A 14182-nucleotide genomic window follows, 5' to 3' on the forward strand; every position below is an offset into this window, starting at 1 on the left:
TTTGTGTCTGCTTCTCTTATGAGACTGTACACTCCATAATACCTAGTCCTATCCATGGGCATCTAAGTGCCATTTTCATGAGTGAGACCACCTGGCCAAAAGCTGCTGATCATGCAAGAGCCACTTTTTTTTTTTTTTTTTTTTTACAAAAAAGAAGAAAGGGAGAAAAAGGGAAACAAAAAACAAGTCTGGTCATTCATATTGCCATTTGAAACTACCGAAAGTCTCAAAGGTATAGGACCAAATAGGTGTTTTATATTCAGTTCTCTTGTAAGTAGAAAAGATTTTGCATTCAACCCTGATGATAGCAATTTAACCTTCCCAATGTAAGTACTTATCATACTAAACAAATTATACTAGGCAACTACTTTCAGACCTTGGCCGAAAGGCAATGCGAGAGTGTAATCCCTGGGAGAGGGAAAATGCAAGAGATAAGCCCCACAACTGTCCCGATTTGCTGGCTGGGTGACAACTATTGACTTAGTAGTCTCACTGCGATAGGAAATCAGAGAATGAAGCTTAGGGCTGCTGCCTTAGCTGGAGGCAGGGCTGTTTGTGAGGTTTGTAAGGCAGAGTTATTTTGGGGAGAGGAACCGTGTAGAAAAGAAGTGCTATAAGTGTCTGGAGGAGACTCAAACATTGGTTGAATAATAAGCTGTACATGCACAGTGAGAAACTTCACAAAAGCTGGCAATAAACAGTGTTCAAGAAGCTATGACTTAAGCAAAGACCCTAGCAGTCAATTCAGAGACAAAGAAGTTCTGACAAGCAAGAATGGAGAGATTTTCTAGGCATTCAAGAAATAGCTCAGTGACCTCATGCCTTAGAAATAACGCTACTCTCCCTCCACCCTCTAAGAAAGCTTAAAAAAAAAAAAAAAAAAAGCCTAGGAAGGAAGAAAAAGCTGATCTGCTAGGAACTGAACTAACTGCCTATCAGAACAAAACAGTCACTGAAGGAATGCTACAAAATCCAGATATTCAACAACATAATACCTATAATATCCAGCATATGGTCAAAAATTACTAGCCATCTAAAGGAAGATGTGACCCACAATCAGGAAGAAAAAAAAATCTGTTAATAGAAACCATGCTGGGATGGCCTACATATTGAAATTTGAAAACAAGAACTTTAGAGAAGCTATTGTAACTATATCCAAGAGCCAAAATAGAAAATATTTTCAAATGAATATGCAGATGGAAAATCTCAGCAGAAAAATATAAAATATAAAAAGAATCAAATGAAAATTCTAGAACACAAAGCACAAATTTAGAAATGAAAAAAATGCACTGGATTCAAACCCATAGAATGGATAGCACCGAGAGTGAGCCCTGTGTAAGCTGTGGACTTTGGGTGATATGAGGTGTCCATGAAGATTCCTCCACTGAACAAATGCACCACTCTAGTGGGGGATGCTGATAATGAGAGAGGCTATGCATGTGCGGCAGGGAGTATGCAGAAAACCTCTGTCTATGCCCCTCAATTTTGCTGTAAACCTTAAACTGCTCTAAAAATAAAGTCTTAATAAAAAAAATTAATGGAAAAAGGAAAACTTACCGGAAGAAAAAATTTAGCAGATGACAGAAAAGTCAGGGAACTTGAAAATAGGTTGAAATCATTCATCTTGAAGATTAAAGGGAGATTGGAAAAAAATGAACAAAACGTCCATGATCTGGGAGACTGATTTCATCAATAATATATGTGGATTATGTGTGTGATTGTACGTACGTGTGATTCTTAAACTTACATATCCAAGAAGCTTGACAAACAAGAAAACCACTCCTAAACGCATCTTATTTAAACTCCTAAAACAGAAGTAAATTTTGAACGGCAGATGGGGAAAATGACTCAGTACATATAAGGGAAAACATCATAAATGCTGGCTGCCTTTTTGTCAGAAACAATAGAAGCAGGAAGACAATGGAGTGACATCTTTAAATATACCGATAACTGTATTAAATACAAAATGGATGAAACAGCCTAATTAATGAAAATAAGGGACTAGATAAAATAGCAGGGCCCAACTGCATCCTATCAGAGATACACTTTCAAAATAAAGACAAGAAGAAAAACAGTATATATGAAAACAGTAAATATAAGAAAGGCTGGCTCTACCAATGTCAAATAAAATATGCTTCAAGACAAGAGCTCTAGCAGAGTTAATAAGGAATATTTCAGTAAGATGTAAAAGTCAATCAGGAAAGATATAACAATAATAAAATAGATAAGTACTTAGTAATAGAGCTGCTAAGTAGGTGAAGCAAAAACCATACCAAAACAAGAAATAACAAAATCCACAATCAAAAGGAAAGATTTTTAATGCTCTCCTCTCAGTAAACAATTACAAATTTGACAAAAAATGTAATAAGGACAGAAGATCTGAACTCTATCAACCACTTGTATCAAATTTCAGGATGCTACACCTGAAACTTTAATATTCACAAAATGTCTCAATAAATTTCACAAGACTACACTGTATGTTCTCTGACAATAATGGAGTTAATTTAGAAACCATTAATAAGATATCTAGAAAAATCACATAGTTTTAGACAACAAACAACCCACTTTTATATTCCCATGAACAAAAGAAATCATAAGGAAAATTATTTTTAAAGAAATGATAATAGGAACACAATATATCAAAATATGTGGAATTCAGCTAAAGCTGCTTATAAGGACATTTATACCTTAAAGTGCTTATTTTAGAAAGAAGAATGCTTTAGAGTCAATGATCTAATTTTTCTACCTTGAGAACTTAAGAAGTTAGAAAAAGTTGAACAACTAAACCCAAGGCAGATGTAGGGAAATTATGAAAGGTAAGATTATAACCCAATGAAGTACTAACAGAATTTTAAAAGTCAAAAACTGCTTCTTTGAAAAGATTAATAAAATTCTTAGTAAGAAAGACCTTAACATATATAGTATCTTCAAATTTTTCGAATCCAATGGGTATTCAGAATTTTAGATCTTAGAATATTTCTGTCCTATAAATATTGTATATTATATAATATCCTCAACGAGGTATGAGTAGCACCCTATAGTCAAACACATTAATATTTCTTAGTGAAAGGCACACCTTAGTGAAAGACATACCCAGTTTTAGAGGGTAAAGATTACAAATAGCCTCATCACAATTCAGGTCAGGTGGCGCAGAGGTTAGAGCATCTACCCGCAATGCGGGAGACCCGGGTTTGATCCCTGGGTCAGGAAGATCCCCTGGAGAAGGAAATGGCAACCCACTCCAGTACTCTTGCCTGGAGAATCCCATGGAGGGAGGCGCGCCTGGTAGGCTACAGTCCACGGGGTTGCAAACAGTCGGACACGCCTGAGTGACTTCACTTTTGTGGCAAATGTCCAAAACAGATTGATTTTAGAGGTTTTCCTTTTAATTTCTGAATTGAAGCATTGCTATTGTGGATTTGTATTAAATTGATTACTCTTTTTTACAGATAGGTCTTTGATGCTCTTGAATATATGAGAGTGTCCCATTACTAACTTTTAAGAGATGATCTTGTCAGCTAAGATCACAGGATGAATTTTTTCTCCTACAGCATCCATGAGACTAGAGAGTCAGAATATTTAGTAAATCCAATGACCCTTATAGTGACTTTTGCCTAGGTAGGTAAGTTTAGTCTGTCAGTTGTGCCCGACTCTTGCGACCCCATGGACTGTAGCTCTCCAGGCTCCTCTGTCCATGGGATTACATTTGAAAGAAAAAAGGACATTTGACTTCCAGGAAACTGGATTGTTCTTCTCGAACAAGGATAGAAATTTCAGAGAAAGAAGCATATTGTCCCCCAACATACAATTTTATAGTAAAATTTAAAAAAAAATCAAATTTCTAAATATACAGTAATAAATAGTGTTATATACAACAAAACAGAAGATATCCTTGGAATTTTACACAGCCAGCACCTGTATTTTCCATTTTAAAATTCCATTTTTTGTCAAGCAAATTCCATGCAAAATATATTTCAAGTCAACAATGAAAAAAGCTTAAATCATCTAAAAGTAATTTCATGCCTTATTGAAAACTATCTTAGCAGAAAATTTATTACCCCAATTAAACATTATCTCCAGCTTTAGGGAAATCCAATTGTGCAAACCTAATTATTTAATTCTCAGGAAAATCATAACAGGAAGAATAGTAAGAGAACAGAATTAATAGTAATGACTGTAGAAATTTCCTTTAAAGCTCATGCAATACTCCTAACAGAAGCTAATTGGAGCCATGCATGCATTAAGTCAGATATATGTACTTACTATTACTGCTACTGCTGTCATTCCTAAGGGAGCTGGCTGCAACAGGGGGTAACATAAATGGTTTTGTGACACTGACTCTGGAATCTAAATAGAAAGCAATAATGCGTCAGTGTTGCATGGCGATTTACATAAATTAAAGACTCCTCAAAAGGTGAAGTGCAATATTAGAGTACTTTCCAGGCCTGCTTCCCAAATCTTGATTATTCAGATACTATTTATTTTATACTGGGTCCTGCTATTCTATTTTTATTAAGAAATTCACCAAAGTCACCTTACAGAACAAAGATTCACTGCCTACACATGCTAATAAGTGTAAATAATGCAAATGGCTGGAAATTGGTCACTTTTTCAAAATAAGTAATTAAATTAAAATTTCATATCATAGGGATGATAGTGGGGAGGAAGTTTCAATACAGGGTTAAGTGGTGAAGATGAGGATTCATACCTCAGAGTTAGACCCCTAGAGAAAAGATTTGAGAAGGGGACATTAAGAAGACTGAAAGTGAAGAAGAATATAATTGTATATTACTAATAAATATCAGGTGAAAATGAGTGACTATCTAATATATCATTTACTCATGGCAATTCTGTACTTTGAAGATGGTTAAGTGTTGTTTGGGCTTGAACACCAACAAGTATGTAACTGTATTGTTTTTTTTTCATGCCACTGATATTTGCTTTTATATTAGACATACACATACACATGTCTTTTTCTAGCTACATATATATTTGAGTCAGAGGTAGATTCTTACCTACATATATGATTCAGTCTTGCTTTTTACACTTATATTAGGAATGCTTGTATGTCTTACCTTTTTCAGGACTTGATGTTGAGGAAATCACACATTCACTCATTTTAGAAGCCACTATCTCCAAGTCCTTGAAGGCATCGATGGATTTATTAAAAATTCCAAAGAATTTCTCAGGAGTAAACTGCCTGGGTTCTGGGCTCTTAGATGATTTTTTTACATTCTAGAAGAAGAAGAAGAAGAAGAAAGATTAGGTTTTTCAAATAGTCTGCAGATTTAATTAATGTCAAAATAATAGACCACAAATATGTCCTTGACAGACTCAAGTGAAACGGACACTTTTAGACAACTGTTTTTTTTTTTTTTAATAACATTGTTAATATTTTAGGAACATATCCATTGAGTTAACTTTGAATTAGATTTTTTTGCCTCTCCACAGGGCATGCAGAATCTAGTTCCCCAACCAGAGATCAAACCTGTGCCCCCTTCAGTGGAAGCCCAGAGTCTTAATCCACTGGATCACCAGGGAAGTCTCTAGACAACTGTTTTAAAACTCAAAATTCAAACTGGCACTATAGGACAAATGATTCTATGCAGTTCAGTCTGGTGCTCAATTCCGGATAAAAGGAAGAGGGTGGTGGTGAGGGTGAGTAAGGTGAAAGCAACGTCAAAACAATGAAATAATCCTAACAACAAATTATAGACTGTTCTCTTTAAAGATGTTCATTAAAATCATTACTTCTCATTAAAAATATACACAACACATGCTCCAAATATGCACTAATTAAGAAGTCTAATAATGATAAATACTGGCAAGGACCTGGAGCAGAGGGGGTCTCTTATATACCAGTGGAATGACATAAATTGGCACTTTGATATTAGTAAAGTTGGACATGCGCCCATCCTGTGACCCAGAAATTCCACTCCTAGGTAACTACTTTAAGGAAACTCTTGCAAGATGTACCAGGAGGCATATTAAGAAAGTTCTTACCAGCAGTGTTTATAAATTCTTACACCAATCAACAGGAGAGTGGTTTAATAAACAGTGGTATATTGAATCAATGAACTGTTTATGAACAGTAGAAAAAACAGTCTTTCGGACTCTGTGGGAGAGGGAGAGGGTGGGATGATTTGGGAGAATGGCATTGAAACATGTATAATATCATATAAGAAACGAATCGCCAGTCTAGGTTTGATGCAGGATACAGGATGCTCGGGGCTGGTGCACTGGGATGACCCAGAGTGATGGTAAGGAGAGGGAGGTGGGAGGGGGGTTCAGGATGGGGAACACGTGTACACCCATGATGGATTCATGTTGATGTATGGCAAAACCAATACAATATTATAAAGTAATTAGCCTCCAATTAAAATAAATAAATTTAAATTAAAAAAGAAAAAGTCAAACTGATTTCCTCACTCCTGGACTTTTTTTTTTTTCCCCAAGTTTTTTTTTTTTTTTTAAATGTGGACCATTTTTAAAGTTTTTATTGAATTTGTTGCAATATTTTTCCTGTTTTACATTTTTTTACTGAGAGGCATGTGGGGTCTCAGCTCCCTAACCAGGGATTGAACTGGCATGCCCTAGATTGGAAGGCAAAAATCTTAACCACTGGACCACCAGGGAAGTCCCTATTGGTTTGTTCTGGAAATGTGCATTTTGCTTCTAAGAGCAGAATATAGCCTGAAGATTTCTCAGTATCCTCCACTCTCTGTTTTGTTATTTTGCATAGAGCATCTCTCCCTGGGATACAGTTAGGAAAAATGGATGAGGAAATTCAGATTTAGAGAAGGAGACTGATTTGTTAAAAGCATGTCTTGAGTAAGAGGCAGATTTGGGATTAGAACTCAGGCATTGCTTTATTTTCCATTCATGCAACTAAAAAATCATTCTCTGTGACAGACGCTTCTGTGCCAGGTACCGTGTTATAAACCTGAATAAGTAAGTAATTAGCCTCCAATTAAAATAAATAAATTTCTATTAAAAAAAAAACAAACCTGAACAAGAGAGTCTTTTTCTGTGGAGAGCTCACACTCTTGTTGGGGAGACAATTATAATATGCTGTGAATTTAGAGATATACACAGGATGCTATGTCCTCAAAGAAGGTACATTCTACATCAATGAATTTATTTTTTGTTTTTATTATTTGGCTGCACTGCACAGGAGAAGGCAATGGCACCCCACTCCAGTACTCTTGTCTGGAAAAATCCCATGGATGGAGGAGCCTGGTGGGCTGCAGTCCATGGGGTCGCTAACAGTAGGGCACGACTGAGTGACTTCACTTTCGCTTTTCACTTTCATGCATTGGAGAAGGAAATGGCAGCCCACTCCAGTGTTCTTTCCTGGAGAATCCCAGGGACGGAGGAGCCTGGTGGGCTGCCATGTATGAGGTTGCAGAGTCTGACACACTGAAGCGACTTGGCAGCAGCAGCAGCAGCAGAGGTTGTGGCATTTTAGTCACCTGACCTGGCATTGAACCTGGGCCCTTGGCAGTGAATGCACAGGATCTTAACCATTAACCCACTGGGGGATTACCTCAGTGAGTTTATTTTAAGCATTTACAGTCTCCCTATATGCATATATATAATTTCCCTTCCTGATTTGCCAGTAGGGATTTAAGTCCACCCTAATTGGCCTCTGTGCCCTTGTTCACCTCCTCTACAACCATCTTCCACACTCACTTGGCATCTGAGCATATGGAATCACAAATATCCCCATACGTCCCACCCTTTCCGTTCTCTGCGCCTCTGCTCCTGTCTTTGCCTGTGGTTCCTTGCTGCTTCATCTTTCTAGGCAACTTGGATTCTCTCTGTAAACTCAACTGAAGAGTCACCTTTTCTAAGATGTCCCTGATTTTTCATGGCACATTTACTCTCGAAGCGGGGCTTCCCTGGCAGCTCTGATGGTAAAGAATCTGTCTGCAGTGTGGGAGGCCTGAGTTCAATCCCTGGTTCTGGAAGATCCCCTGGAGAAGGGAATGGCTACCCATTCCAGTATTCTGAATCCAGAATTCCATGGTCATAGGAGCCTGGTGGGCTACAGTCCATGGGGTCATAAAGAGTCAGACACGACTGAGCAACCAGCACTCTCATAGTATAAAAAAAAAAAAAAAATTAACTACAGCTTTAATAATAAATGTGGATATCTTATAAACATAACGTGGAGTGAAAGAAGCAAGTCTCGAAAGCATAAAAAGAGTATGATTTTCTATAAAATCCCCAAACAAGTCAAAGCTATATTTTAGGAATTCATAAATATATGAAAAGTGAAAGTTGCTCAGTCGTGTCTTTGTGACCCCATGGACTATACAGTCCATGGAATTCTCCAGGACAGAATACTGGAGTGGGTAGCCTTTCCCTTCTCAAGGGGATCTTCTCAAACATAGTTATCTATAAATAAAAGCAGGTAATAATAATTAGAGTTAATACCTATGTACCACTTACTATGTACTACTCTAAGTGTTTTATATATGTTAGCCTCTGAAACAACTGAGAGATACCACCTGGTATGAATCTCTTGGGTTCTAGCCAAAGTGCCATGGTTAGTAAATTTATACTTTTTGGTATCTGGAATGCTCTTCTAGATAAATTGCCATTTATTGACCAATTAATTCATCTTTTAGGCCCTAGGGCATATCTTATTTTCTTCATGACACCTTGTCTGGTATACTCTACTTTTTGTGACCTCTCCTTATCATTGCCATTAGTATATCATTCATACTGATATGATAAAAAGGGATGCTAACTCTAAGATGTCACTGATTATAAGATACATTCTGATTGGGAAATTAGAAAGTAAAACAGTAGAAATGATGAATTATAGTGATTAGGTGACTGGCATTATGAGAATTTTAAGATTGGAGAGCACAAATGGGATGGAGGCTGGGTCTTAGAGAGTGACTGGAATTTGAATGGAGACAGAGTATTTGACTATTACTATAGAGAATCATCGGAGAAGGCAATGGAACTCCACTCCAGTTCTCTTGCCTGGAAAATCCCATGGACAGAGGAGCCTGGAAGGCTGCAGTCCATGGGGTCGCTGAGGGTCGGACACAACTGAGTGACTTCACACTTTTCACTTTCATGCATTGGAGAAGGAAATGGCAATCCACTCCAGTGTTCTTGCCTGGAGAATCCCAGGGACAGGGGAGCCTGGTGGGCTGCCGTCTATGGGGTCGCACAGAGTCAGACACGACTGAAGTGACTTAGCATAGAGCATCATGGTTAAAGCCTTAGGTTTGAACTTCAAGAAGGCCTGTAGGTTAAACCTTGGCTTGTGAACTCTATGCCAAAACAGGTGTCCCAAGAGGTCATTTATTAGATAGACATAGTGTTATAAGATTTAAAAAAACTGTTAACATTTTACTTTGCCAAATTTGAATGATAAAAATTCCTTCATAATGATGAATAAAAATTCATCATTAATCATGTAATGTCAACTCTTCTTTGTCCCCATTTTATGTGTAAAGAAGGTGAGCAAAACTATTACTGAACAAAGCCAGGATTTGACCTCCAGCATCTCTAATCTCTAGTGGGTACACTGCTTCTTTCATATGCTTTGAACCCAAAGCACTGCCATACCCATACTCTGAAGTGACAATTAATCATCAAATGACCCAAAGACATCAAAATGCACTACTTTGTTGTGATGTTATTACTATAGATAAGAGGTCAAGTGTTCATTATAGGCAATTTTCCATTTAAAGGTAAATGAACATTGGTAACCTCATAGGAAGGCTATGAGAACCTTATCCACGAGATAAAGTCAGGGTTGTTTTTATAAGTGTATTGTGAATACATTTATTTTTATATTAAGTGACAACATTTAATTGTCTTAATATACATTTCAGTTGTGATATAACTACAAACATTTATTTTCTGTGCTCATCTTCAAAATTTTTTTAATTACAAATTTATAAATTAAAAATCTCACAAACACATCTCCACCCCTGCCACCACTAATCAGTCATAGGTTACAGAGTTGAGTAATAAAAAGCAGTCCCAATACAAAGTTACCTCAAATGAGTGTTCTTCCATGCACTCCACAAGGTCATCAACTATTTTCACAAGTTTGTCTATGATAGAATAATTGCTCAAGCCTTCAGAAATATTTGAAAACTTGTCCAGAAGATCAGTCAAGCTGACTGACAGTTGTTCCACCATCTCGCTTATCCAACAATGACTAGGCTGTAAGAAATTAAAAGGAAAGACAAAGCACCTGTTTTAAGTACAGTCACTGATTACCGGACAAAAGATTTCCTTATATTAGAACAGGTTCGTTCTTAGGTTTTGTTTAAGTCATATCTCACAGCTGTTTCAAAATTTCCAAATGCTTAAAGATCAGAAGACATTGTTGATGGTAAAGATTTTGCCCTTCCATGGAGATGAAATTAAGACAGAGCCCTTGACAAGGTTCAGATACTGCAAAATTTAATTCTATGGAAGCACATTTATTTCTTACTTACTGTATTCTGAAAAGAATTTAACCCAGAGAAATTTTTTTTTTAAGTTATAGTGGGAAAGGTTCCTATGTTCTTCAAGGAACTTCCAGTCTTTTGGGGAACTAGAATATGAATCAGAGGATCAATAATAGCTTATTTTTTCTCAAGATCTTGATAGATTTCAAAGCTTCTACATAGCCGAGTTTCTGTGGGTGTTTAAAAACAAAAAGCCCTGGCAGAATATGGTCTGGGAGAGAAGCACTTTGGCTTTAGTGGCAGGACCAGCTACATAATTTGGGGGGCTAATAGCAAAATGGAAATGTATTTACTGTTCAAAACGTGTTCAAAAAATGATGAAGCATTTCACGATGGTGACAGCAGAGCTTGAAGCCAAGTGTGGAGCCCCACTCATGAAGCCAGCCCCGTCCACTGGTTAGAAGCTCAAGCCTTGGAATCAAGCAAAACTGGGTTCAATTCTGGCTGAGAGAATCCCAACAAGCTACATAAATTCTCTGAACCTCATTTTGCCCCTCTGTAGAAAGGGAATAATGGAAGTAAGGCAGTTTTGAGGCGATGAGGTACATAATTTGAATGTAAGTTTCATGAGGGTAGGATTTTTATAAAATTGTGTTTCCTGTGGTGTTCCTGAGACCTAGAATAGTGTCTGGCATATGGGTGTTGCTCAGAAACTAATTGCTTAACTGATACAGAAGTGAAAAAAAAAAGTGAGAAAAAATACTACATAAGAGGGGTCCCAACATTTTCTGGAAAGGGCTAGATGGCAAATATTTTCAAGCTTTGTATGCCAAGAGGCAAAAATCAAGAATATTGTGTAGGTCCAGTTATACAAGAGAAAATGAATTTCTACCCATTCTTATTACCATTTAAAAAGTAATGATTATAATTAGATATAATTTCTTTTGCATAATTAATAATTTAGCTTCTTTTGTAACACAGGTTTAGCAATAAGAAGAATGGAATTCTTTATTGGGTCAACATTTTTGTTCACTTAGGGTTAAAAGCATTCTCTATTATCAAGTAGACTGTAAATGTTCATCTGTAAAAAGACAAACTCAGCTGGCTGTACATGTAATATCAGCAACATACTGGATCTGGTCTATAGAATGTAGTTTGCCAACCCCTCTTATACATTTGCAGATAAATAAAGGTTTAGATTATTAGGGAAAACTTCTTAGCATATTAGAATGAATCATAACATTTTTAGAAATTAAATGTGACACCACTTAAAATAATTGGAAATTTACATACTTTGTACATTGTAATATTCTCTTTTCTCTTATAAAGAACTTTGAAGTCTAGGTTCTGATTTATATTTTTAACTGTTAAAATGTTATAATGAAAAAAATAAGATAGATATTAGACAAAGGTAAAATGGTCTTGGCTTATTAAGATCTCACATAATTTTAAATTATTTCTATTGTGATAAAAATATGTTATCAGAGAGGGTAACCAATGCCATGTAAAATGAATAAAACCCACTATAGTTTATTTTTCTACTTACCAGCAGAATATCTCTGTGGGGGAAAGTCATGTAATTCATGTTTTCTAAATTATACAAGAGAGCCATTTTATATTTATTTCATAGAACAATTTTAATAAATATGACCCAGTCAAAGGGAAACTGGTTTCTCTACAGATAGGTACACTGCAATTTCTGGAAGCATTAAATGCCATTCAAAACTTTTAGGGAGTGTTGGTTCTGGCTTCAGATAAGCAGAATAAACAAACTCCTAGTGGGAATTAGTTCAATTGGCCATTTCACTGGACTCACCAACCAAGCTCTCAAAGACTAAGTGTTTCCAAAATATGCTGAGAATGAACTCTTTGTTTTATAAAATCAGTGCTTATCTTAAGCACATGCAAGTTCATATTTGCATCATTAACAAGTCTCTTTACAAGCTGTCAGTCTTTCTTTGGAGGCTGATTGCTCACCCAAGTTTCCCTCCCTTTAGACAGCAATAATTCCCTTTAGATAGTCATCCCTATCAGCAAGGGGCAGATTTCCTAGGATATGGAAAACAGCACATTATGTAAATACCACTTTAGTAGTATTTATATGGTAGAATAGCCTTCACCAGTTAGTTCATCCCACTGAAATTGTGCAAATTTTTCCATGGCAAGTACAGCTCATGTACTAATCTTTTCAAACTCTGTCCTTGCTCCACTTTATGAATAAGCTTGCCTGTCCTCTCTGATCCTCTGACGTGTAGGAACCAAAATCAAACTCCCCTATTCTGAATTAAGGTACTGTGGTCTTTGCGTTAAATGAACAGGTTGTTTTTTCTTTTGGTTTTTTGTTTGATTGTTGCTTTTTTGTGGTTAAAGCAGAAAGGAGCTTGTTTACATGTTTCTTAGTTTTAAATGGGGAACTCTGGGGTGCTCACTGTCACTTCTGTTTACCTCTATCTTCAACTGAACTCTATGTTTACATTCCTCATTCAAGTTCTTATTTAGCTATGACTACTCGCCCCATGGCCACCCACCCTTGTTTTCACATACCTCATCAACAGTCCAAGCAATCAACTTTTCCCAGAAACATTTTCAACCCTAAACCTGTAATTTCTTACTGATAAATCATGGAAATCCCATAATCGAATCCTAGCCCAATACCTGCCCCTTTAAGGTTACGAAAAATTCATTGATATTTGACATAAACATTGAGACTACACTGCTGAAAAATATATTTCTAAACACCTTTAACTGTATTTCATTTATTATACATTCTTGCATAATTTTCTTCGAAAGACTATATAATCAATTCAAAGCTATTTCTTTTCACTAATCCGTTTAAACAGCTATATTTTAGCTTTTCAAGTTTATTGAATTTAGGAAAGATAAAACTGAGGTAAACAATATTAAATATCAGCCAGTTTTAACTTGTCTACCTACAAGAAAGGAAACCAGCCTTGACTAGAACACCAAGCAGTTTCGCATTTTCTTTTTAATTAAATCTAGTCAATGATTTGTAGACAGCAAAACACAGTGACCTAAATATTTCATTTGTGAGATGATATGAAGTCTGTTTTTCAACTCTTACAAGATTATTATGATTAGGAAATAGATAATTAAGTGTGCAATTCACAAATTTAAGTTTTTCCTTTACCTTAATAAACAGGCATTATTCATCTTTCAGAGACCATTTTAAACAAATAGTTTTATATTGCACAACTATTAACTCACAATATATATTAGAAGAATAGATGATATAAATAATGTTCTCTTTCACTAGAAGAATGTGAAAGATCAGTAAAGTTGATAGAGTCAGACAGGACATCAAAGAGGTGATGTAAAGAGTATGTTTCAAATTCCTGAAGTACATATAATGTAATGTTTTATTCACTCATATACACACAAAAAGAAATATAGTTTTTTGCTTTGAAAGGGAAAACTTGTCTGGATTTTCCTTAACTTCATACTCTTAATTTCTTACCTTCTTTTTTGGTAGCCTGTTACATTTTCTGGATCAATTATAACAGCTCTATTTAGGATTATTGGAGCAACATATGCTTTCATTCATATTTGTGTGTGTATATATAAATGATATATAACATGTGTCATTCTAGAATGCTAACTGAATCGATGACATTGAATCAATGTCCTTGACCTGCTCGCATGCCACCACCACAGAAGATCTGGGTAAAAACTATGAACTTGCTAAGGATTTTAAAAGTACCATAAGCACCAAATTAATGATAAGATTAAAAAAAAAA

General features: G+C 36.0%; 1 protein-coding gene across 1 annotated transcript in view; it reads right to left on the bottom strand.

Annotated features, from left to right (window-relative positions):
- The window catches only part of KITLG (KIT ligand), a 126186-nt gene that overhangs the window by 40328 nt on the left and 71676 nt on the right, over positions 1-14182 (bottom strand). Inside the window, exons 4-6 of the mRNA XM_052640818.1 lie at positions 10027-10197; positions 5076-5235; positions 4264-4347 (exon numbers count right to left, since the gene is read on the bottom strand). Coding sequence (XP_052496778.1) covers positions 4264-4347; positions 5076-5235; positions 10027-10197 — 415 coding nt within the window. The remainder of the gene's footprint in view (positions 1-4263; positions 4348-5075; positions 5236-10026; positions 10198-14182) is intronic.

This window comes from Budorcas taxicolor, chromosome 5 (genome assembly GCF_023091745.1).
Source record: "Budorcas taxicolor isolate Tak-1 chromosome 5, Takin1.1, whole genome shotgun sequence".
Taxonomy (NCBI): domain Eukaryota; kingdom Metazoa; phylum Chordata; class Mammalia; order Artiodactyla; family Bovidae; genus Budorcas; species Budorcas taxicolor.